The sequence below is a fragment of the Opisthorchis viverrini genome (assembly GCF_000715545.1).
Source record: "Opisthorchis viverrini unplaced genomic scaffold opera_v5_128, whole genome shotgun sequence".
Lineage (NCBI taxonomy): Eukaryota > Metazoa > Platyhelminthes > Trematoda > Opisthorchiida > Opisthorchiidae > Opisthorchis > Opisthorchis viverrini.
In genome coordinates this window covers 827469-837393 of record NW_008751782.1, presented here as the reverse complement: position 1 = coordinate 837393, position 9925 = coordinate 827469, and the positions used below count along the sequence as shown (strand labels likewise).

Sequence of the window (9925 nt, the reverse complement as noted above, 5' to 3'; positions counted from 1 at the left end):
CGGTTTGGCTCTTCTTGGGGCCCATCAGGTAGGCGCAGCCCCCGAGTTTCCGTCAACCTTATGTTCTACTTGAACCAAATTGATTTGCAAATGAGTGTATTTCTCGAAAACAGTGCAATTTGCGTTCAAGTAGATCATAAGGTTAACGGAAACTCGGGGACTGTGCCTACCTGATGAGCCCCACGAAGGGCGAAACCGGTCGTGGGCTGTCGAAGAGTTTTCAGCAACCTTGTGAGTAGTTTCCTAGAGTAAGCTGTATTAATCGGCCCGGATGTCCCACACTAAAATGCAATGTTTTCCATAAGTAGCACACTACGAACTAATGAAAACATACTACTGAGGACTTTTTAATAGCCCACGTCCGGTTTCGCCCTTCTTGGGGCTCATTAGGTGGGTACAGTTTCCGATTTTCCCTCAAGCTTATATTCTGCTCCTCTGTTTCAGAAGTGGCAAGATTCACTGCTTACTTGGAATCACAGTGAATACGGAGATATAAGAAGCATACGGATATTCCCTTCTAATATTTGGACTCCGGACATCAAACTGTATAACTTGTAAGCCGGGGTATCCTTCATTTCTTGTTTTATGATTTACGTTAGTTCTATACATTCTTAGGACATTTCCTGTGAGTATGCAATGTGACAGAGGATAGACGATAATTTTTTGGTGTGGCAACAAAGTGAGTCCGATGGAAGGGACACCCCAGTCACTGATGACAAACTCGTGACGCATAAATAAAGCATTTTGACGACTCGATGGTGGGTTCAAGAACTAGCACATGTGTGCAGTTTAGAGTTCCAAGATAATTACTGATGCGAACGTTACACTAATATTTAGGTGTATTTGCTTGGTGATTGATTCCGAGGCTCGTAAACAACAGGCTGTGAGTGGTATTGCGCTGCTATTTCGCCTGTGATTTCATCAGCAAGGTTATCGACGTCACTGTTGATGTCATTCTGAGTAAAGTTAGCGCAACCTACGGATTCTAGACTTCCATAAGGCTGTATTGTAGTGACTTGGACGATTTTTTAATTTTCGATTAAGCTCCTTAGGCGAAATCAAACTGGCTAAAAAGCACTATAAAACTGCTTTTTCCTTATCGCGGATGATCAGCAGTATGTATCCCGCGAAAACTTAAGGAGTTCCGAACCCATTACCTCCAAGGTAGTAGTTTGAACACTTGGCCGTTCCGCCACGAGCGGCTGATCAGCAGCGTGAATAATTTGCACATCACGTGTCTACTGACTCCTCGAATGACGGCTTCTCAGATGGAAGTTTCACTCGTCTCATGAAATTATTCTTCCTATGAGCTATAGCTCAGCCCACACTTACTAGACGGGAAGTCGTGGATTCGAAACTCTCTGAGTTTGGTCAGACACGCATTGATGAAGATTCCTAGTAAGGATAAAACAGCTACATAGCCCTTCTCGGATTTTCGGTATAGATGGACTTCATTCACAAGGTGAACTCTTAGTTGAGAATTCCCCAATCTCCCCATGCCACCCAACGATCCTTCAGTTGTTTTATCAGCCTTAAAGTGAGCTCATCAATCTGAGCAATAGGGAGCACAAGCAGACGAAAATGACTAATAGTGTTTTCCGCTTATCGGCTCTGGCACACCAGTGAGAGGATGAGTTCATTCCGATACCCAGTAAACTGATGCGAATGGTGTGATATGCTGAACAACCTTTGATTTTGTCTGTATGATGTCTCCGAAAGATAAATGCTGCCTTTACAGAGAGGGTAATACATCTATAAATCAGCGACTGAAGGGAAATTTCCTGTTTTTATTAGTGGCAACTTCCATCATGGCTAAAGTGCATGTCATCCTTCATTGTGGAATGAGGGACTATGAAGGTGCCAGGTGCCCCCAAGATTTAGTTTGCCAGGAACTCGCAGAGTGACTAAACATCTGGATAAAATCCTACGCCAGCCTGGGTCAAGGTCACTGGTGTGCAAAGTTGCCTCCAGGTATCCTGGAAGAGAAGTTCTTTCAAGAAGTTTCAAAATGGCTTCGTCAGAAGTTTGTCTGCACTTCGAGGGATAAACGGCTTTTCAAGAGACATTTTTTCAAGGAGACGATCATCGTGTTAATTAACATGAAATTGACGGGAGGACTCTTCAAACGGGAGGGCACTCTAAAAGTCCCTCAGACATCTAGAACTAATGAAAAATTGTCCAGCGGGTTTCAAGCGTCCGTGGCGGTAACTGTCTGGGAACTCATAACAGGCGGCTCAATCGCTTTACACACCCGAGACAGTTACTGGGTATCGAATACGTCCGGCAGTTCACATGAACAGGCGGCTCAATCGCTTTACACACCCGGGACAGTTACTGGGTATCGAATACGTACGCCAGTTCACATGCAACTAGCTCGCACTGATGGAGTAATTGTAACGCGCCCGCCCCACATGTCAGATATGCGCAGTTCAAATCCCCCCACGGTTAGGGATATGCACTGCTGATGAGCTCTAAAAAGAGCGAAGCTCGAGTCCAGTGCTTCTCCCCTTTTTGTGAACTTTATAAATCTATCTTCTACACCAATGAATCATCCGGTGGTTTTGATTCATAAAATTCGATAATCACAACATCCACAGTTCTATTTGTACACTCTATTTGTGTATTTCTATTTGTGCCTCCTCATAAGGTTGCTGAAAACCGACCGACAGCTCACGATCGGTTTCGCCCTTCTTGGGGCTCATCAGGTAGGCGCAGTCCCCGAGTTTCCGTCAGCCTTCACGTTCTACTTGGAGCCAAATTGCACGAAATCAGCGAATATACAGTCATTTGCAAACTAACTTGGTTTTTCGAAAGACTCACCTGGAACCCAGCTGAATCTCTCGTTTGTGATGTTTCCAAATTAGTTTCCAAATGAGTGTATATTCGCTAATCCACGGTGCTAGTTCAGTCATGCCAGGTTAGCACCGGGTCAAATTTACTTGAGTGCTATTTGTTCAAACAGTGCTTTTCCGGAACTCGAAAGAATTCATGATTCTGTCGTTTACTGCGTCGGATATCACGGATAGGGAGATTACAGTTTGATAGTAGTTTGTCCTGTTCGCAGAATCAAATATGCGTACCATGATCCCTTGTTTCCAATTTGAGGGAGTATTTTTCACTAGACTGTAAAGTATGAGCCGGAGGTTAGGCCAGCGATCCGGAACCTCGTTCGTGAAGTCAAATGGATAAACGGTGCAGGGTTCACTGTTCTTGGCACATCATGGAGCACAACAATTTCTTGTTGTCTTAGGGCTTTGCTACAACTTCCACTGTCATTCTAGGCCATTTGATGTCGGTGGAAACCCACCACCGTGTTTTACTCACCTCAATCCCTTGGCTTGCCTACTGCAAACTTAGTTGGAAAGTCTCTGTGGATTTCCGGAATCGTCCTCACGAGTCAACTTTGTAGTTTTGTGAGGAACGATGCAAGCTAGCATGCCTGGTTTCGGAGATCCCAGCTTTTTCCACACTCTCGCTAATCGTTTCTAGCTGGATTCAGTAGGAGATCTTACCACCTAGTTGGTTGAGGGTCTTCATTCATGCTATTTGTTTAAAAATACGTGAAAAGTGCAGTTGTTCTCGTGCACTCTGCTCAAGTGGAGGTTGAATCAATATACTATCTCTCAGTGACTCTTCATTCGATGAGAAGATATTGAATATAGGGAGCACGTTGTTCGCGCAAAATCTGGTGGGTTTGTGGGTATGATTTTACAGAGGGTGGTTGGATCATGCAGCTGAATTTCGAAGTATTTAACTTGTTTAGGGGTTGTTTCTAACGATGAAGATTTAAGGCTTACCATACTCAGAACGTGACTGATTCCACATGAGTTTAAGCAGTGTAGGGTGAAGAACAGTTTTGGCAACCTTCGTAAGTAGACTCATGTCGAGTAGCCTACGTGGATTTCTTCGGTGAGTAACGTAGCTCTAGAGTGTACGGGTTTTGAAGAGTAAATAGACTTCAAAAAGTTTCAAGGCATCATGTATTCGTACTATAAGCTGGACCAAGAGTCGAGCTATGCAAAAAGCTTGAAGGGATTTGGATAGTCCGTAAGGGTGTATTTCAAAGGCCGGTCTGTCCTGGACATAACGACAAACAAGCTTGATCCCCACATCTGTTCTGCATAGGGAAACTTACAGAATAATTTCTTGGTTTTGCACGCATCTACTGTTCCAACAAACCTTTGAGAACAAGCGGAACGTTTATTATAAATGGAACCAGTTTAAATGCACTGACTGTACCACCTCAGAATGTGCCGGTTGGAGCGAACCTTGTCTTGACATTATTCCACGGTAGTTTCCATTGGTTTGTTCTCCGAAATCCTATTGATAACTCACCAAACACCGTGATTAGAAGTGTTTTTTAAAAAAAATAAGTTAAAAAAAATAGGATTTTCAGACTAAGTACTCCTAATCTTGCTAACCCATGCTATCATTCATGTCTCTTCGATATCTATCCTTTTTCTGATTAGCGCGGATGAACGACTGAAGGAGCACCGAGAAGCTCGTGTTGTGATTGAAAAAGATGGATCGGTACTCTGGATTCCACAAGCACTTTACAAAAGCACATGCGAAGTGGAGATCACCTATTTTCCATTTGATACACAGGTAACGGTTCCTTTGGTATGCTGAGTTTATGAGGTTCACCGTACCTTGTCTGTCATTTAAGTTCACTCAGGCATTCTGTTTGTGCTGTTATCAACATCAATAATAGCGGCACCAGTACTGGACACGGGTCCGTCGCTGCTGTAGGTCATCTTGACCACAGTCCTGATTCATCCAAGTTGTGTTCCAAATCCAGTTGAGCCCTATCCGCGAATTCAGTTTAAGGGACAGACTGAACCAGCAACTAGATTTTAATTGGCTGGAATAGTGTCTTCTGGCTCATTTTTCTAGTTGGCAAAGTTAAATTTCATGAATGAAGTCAGCTGTAATGCGAATCGGGCCTTCCGATTGTGTTACCCGGACCGGGGTCAATATCCTGAAACGCCAGCGAGTCTTTGAATGACCTTTATCTTGCACTTAAAATATACTGTTAAAGAGAGATTTCGCTAGGACTCAGTTCGGTCCACCGTTATCACCACTTTAATATGCAAATAAGTGTCTATCGGCACACGAGTAAATCTGTGACAGGACCTTCAATATGAAAAGAGATTCTCATGCCTAGTCCCACTGATCATTTAAGGATATCGTAGACCGAAATTGCGTTGGCAAATTTGAAGCAGCTGGTTAGGCATCGCCCGCAAAAGTGTAGTGAAATAACTATCAAACAGAAGAAAATATTTAGCCAACGCAGAGCTCAATTTTGCTTGTCTTTTGCACGCTGGCATCGTGCTCTGCGTGAACATTACAAATCCAACAGACAACTATGCCCATCAAACACGGAGTTATGCAAACAAATTGGCTTTACACTGAATCCTGTCTTGAGATACCATTGTCAGCCCCGAAACCGTAACCTTGTTTTGGAGATAGTATCTTAGAATGGAGAGGGGATTAGCTTGGCTTACTTCTGCACGCCTTTCACTGTAACACCCCTTCCGGTGCCTAGCTGCCACGCCACCCGAGGGAAGCACGAGGGCTGGGATACTACCAGGTTGCCCAAGCCTAGACAGGGGAATTCGAGAGGCGGAGGTTGGGTTCGAACCACGTACCTTCCGGTCGGCAAATTCGCGCTCTAACCATTTGAGCCATCTCGCCTCCACTTTTGCATGTAACAGTCACCGATGTTACGTAACCACCAAGAAGATGTGGGGTTTGATCAACCGCCTAGATGCGAGAAAGAGAAACATTCATCGTTCATCTCCGAGAAACAAGCTAGACGCCAAATAAAGTTTGGGCCTGTACCCTCGGACGAAAGACCAAGAAAAAGCGTATGGGTTGTCGTGGCCAGAGGTATCACACTGGAAGTATGGCGAACTAGCTTTCAAGGATCCGTCCACTTTCCATATCCCATATCAGATCTGTGTCAAACTGATTTCTGTCAGACCCTGTTAACCAATTTTTTTCGCGTAACGTTTTCTGGATAACGTTACTTTTAATACACGAATATCAATACAATACACATTGGGAACGAATTTGACGATCCGGTTAGAAAGAATTACACGAGGGCGGTGACTATTGCTATGCCACTGGGACCTTGAACCGAGAAGTGTTCACAGTTTCTAAAAACAAAGTTGCAAGCGATTAAGAAGTAGAAATCACATCCATCTGTGTTATTTTATTGCATTTACTGAAGAATAGATAGATAGATGGATAGATAGATAGATAGATGGATAGATAGATAGATAGATGGATAGATAAATAGATAGATAGATAGATAGATAGATAGATAGATAGATAGATAGATAGATAGATAGATAGATAGATAGATAGATAGATAGATAGATAGATAGATAGATAGATAGATAGATAGATAGATAGATAGATAGATAGATAGATAGATAGATAGATAGATAGATAGATAGATAGATAGATAGATAGATAGATAGATAGATAGATAGATAGATAGATAGATAGATAGATAGATAGATAGATAGATAGATAGATAGATAGATAGATAGATAGATAGATAGATAGATAGATAGATAGATAGATAGATAGATAGATAGATAGATAGATAGATAGATAGATAGATAGATAGATAGATAGATAGATAGATAGATAGATAGATAGATAGATAGATAGATAGATAGATAGATAGATAGATAGATAGATAGATAGATAGATAGATAGATAGATAGATAGATAGATAGATAGATAGATAGATAGATAGATAGATAGATAGATAGATAGATAGATAGATAGATAGATAGATAGATAGATAGATAGATAGATAGATAGATAGATAGATAGATAGATAGATAGATAGATAGATAGATAGATAGATAGATAGATAGATAGATAGATAGATAGATAGATAGATAGATAGATAGATAGATAGATAGATAGATAGATAGATAGATAGATAGATAGATAGATAGATAGATAGATAGATAGATAGATAGATAGATAGATAGATAGATAGATAGATAGATAGATAGATAGATAGATAGATAGATAGATAGATAGATAGATAGATAGATAGATAGATAGATAGATAGATAGATAGATAGATAGATAGATAGATAGATAGATAGATAGATAGATAGATAGATAGATAGATAGATAGATAGATAGATAGATAGATAGATAGATAGATAGATAGATAGATAGATAGATAGATAGATAGATAGATAGATAGATAGATAGATAGATAGATAGATAGATAGATAGATAGATAGATAGATAGATAGATAGATAGATAGATAGATAGATAGATAGATAGATAGATAGATAGATAGATAGATAGATAGATAGATAGATAGATAGATAGATAGATAGATAGATAGATAGATAGATAGATAGATAGATAGATAGATAGATAGATAGATAGATAGATAGATAGATAGATAGATAGATAGATAGATAGATAGATAGATAGATAGATAGATAGATAGATAGATAGATAGATAGATAGATAGATAGATAGATAGATAGATAGATAGATAGATAGATAGATAGATAGATAGATAGATAGATAGATAGATAGATAGATAGATAGATAGATAGATAGATAGATAGATAGATAGATAGATAGATAGATAGATAGATAGATAGATAGATAGATAGATAGATAGATAGATAGATAGATAGATAGATAGATAGATAGATAGATAGATAGATAGATAGATAGATAGATAGATAGATAGATAGATAGATAGATAAACTTAACTTATCGTCGTCTTGCTATTATGCTACGTTTTTCTTGTTTATTTGAAAATATCGAAAGCAGTAGTAAAAATGTTAGACTACACTAGTGGNCCAAAACTTATCGTCGTCTTGCTATTATGCTACGTTTTTCTTGTTTATTCGAAAATATCGAAAGCAGTAGTAAAAATGTTAGACTGGGTCACACTAGTGGGGGTAATGCTAACCTCTGTGCGACACTGATTTCTTGCCATCAGGTATGCATGCTCGAATTCGGTTCGTGGACATATGACCGAACACAAATGGACATTATTTGGTGGACAGGCTCGGATGAGGGTGCAGTGATGTCTCCGTTTGTCGACTTCTCTGACTACGTGCCCAGTAACGAGTGGCGCACTGACGGTGAGCTAGAACGGGAAGTTAATCCCTTGGAGCGCAAGTTACAGGTATGTCAAAAGCTTGGATTGGTCAATTTAAACGCAGTTTGTTTCATATCATTTTGTGTTTCTTGTAGAGCCCGTCCCTGTAGAAAAAAGTGGGTTCTGACGCTAACGTAATAATTCACAGTTTAACTATTGTTGGATAGCAAGTAAGGTTTTCAGGAGGTTAATATCGCCTGATTTCTTCACTGGCTACACATGCTCGCGGCGTGGATACTTTCAGGAACGCATTCAATGTGACTTCAGTCGGTTTGGTTGTTTTATCAAACCGGAACTTAGCTTGGTGATGTTACACACAAATTCAAGATTCAAGTCACGATCATTGAACCAGTTTTGTCAGATTGCACTACGCCTGTAAATTATGCTCAGAAGTGGGCTGTCTGATTGGTTGTGTTTCTTATGTTAACTGGCAAAAACGCAATGGAACCAGATGGCGAATCAGATAAGCTCACAATCTGTTGATTCACACAAGATATTTGACATGAGAACCCAGAGCCAGCATAGCTCACGTGCAGCTAGCAAACTCTAATTATACTTTTGCCTCCTTAGTTGTGTGTTCAAACTGTTGTATTCACTCAACCAAGATGGATCAGTCGCACTTTGCTGTAGGCATGGGTGTGATAGACCTTGTAGGCCTGAATGATTGACACAGCTGTGTAAACATATGGAAATCCATCATCAGCCGCTTCCACTTGATCCGACTAAAGGTCGAAGAAGGCGCCAGGTTCAAATTTCCCGTACTGTGTGACTTAACTTTTGGTTGGAAATTAGTTCATAATCGAGAGGGGGCTGGATCGTACTATAGGGTGATCGGATCTCCGCATTCCCTTTTCCTGGGACTAGTTGGGTGGGTACGAGTGGGTTCGACGATTGACTGTTTCACCGAGACGCTGTTGACTACTCACCTACTGACTGGTGTGATGATTCAGTTTCATCGATCTTCAGGATAGGTTAGTGATTTACCTGACAAATCTCACGATGTATCTGATTTTATCAAGATCCAGCAGTCCGATGTTTTGATGGAAGTTTTCGAACACAATGCCTATGTTGAAAATCGTTCAGCTATAACACCCTTTCGGTGTCTATCATGCCACCCGCCGAAAGGACCATGAGGGCTGGGATACTGCCAGGTCGCCCAAGCCTAGACCGGAGAAGTCGAGAGGCAGAGGTCGGGTTCGAACCACGGACCTTCCAGTCAGTGAATTCGCGCTCTAACCACTTTGACCATCTGCTTATGTTAAGGGATCATTTTGTAGTTTATCTAACGAAGTAGCCAGGTAGCCTGTGCATTCACGTCACTAGCTATCAGTGCCAATGGTCTGCCAAGCATCAATGCACGACTCCTTACCTTTGATTAAAATGTCAAGAAATTGGTTTCCGACACCAGTTTACTTCAAAGTGGGGGCAAAACCACTAAATATTCTGGTATTCAAATCTTCTTGCCTTATACTTTGATGGTGTTCGAATAAGTTTATCTAGCGAAGCCAACAATCCCTAATACCTCTTATAGGAAGCTTTCTTTACTTTTCTTTGTTCAATGGCCAGATCCGATCGGTGAAGAGATATCGACGTCGCAACCAAACTGTTGGCAACGAAACTATGATGCGAGAATATCCGGTTTTGTGCTATCTGATACGGCTACGCAGAAATCCAAGCTTCTACGTCTTCATGTTGGTTATTCCATGTGTCTTATTGTCATCGCTCACACTGGTTGTCTTCTGGCTTCCACCGGAATCACCCGC

General features: G+C 41.0%; 1 protein-coding gene across 1 annotated transcript in view; it reads left to right on the top strand.

The window, feature by feature from the left end:
• The window catches only part of T265_06211 (hypothetical protein), a gene marked incomplete at both ends in the record, with an annotated part of 21006 nt that overhangs the window by 4812 nt on the left and 6269 nt on the right, over positions 1–9925 (top strand). Inside the window, 4 exons of the mRNA XM_009171419.1 lie at positions 445–554; positions 4470–4605; positions 8001–8189; positions 9729–9925. The exon at positions 9729–9925 is cut by the window's right edge and continues 128 nt beyond it. Coding sequence (XP_009169683.1) covers positions 445–554; positions 4470–4605; positions 8001–8189; positions 9729–9925 — 632 coding nt within the window. The remainder of the gene's footprint in view (positions 1–444; positions 555–4469; positions 4606–8000; positions 8190–9728) is intronic.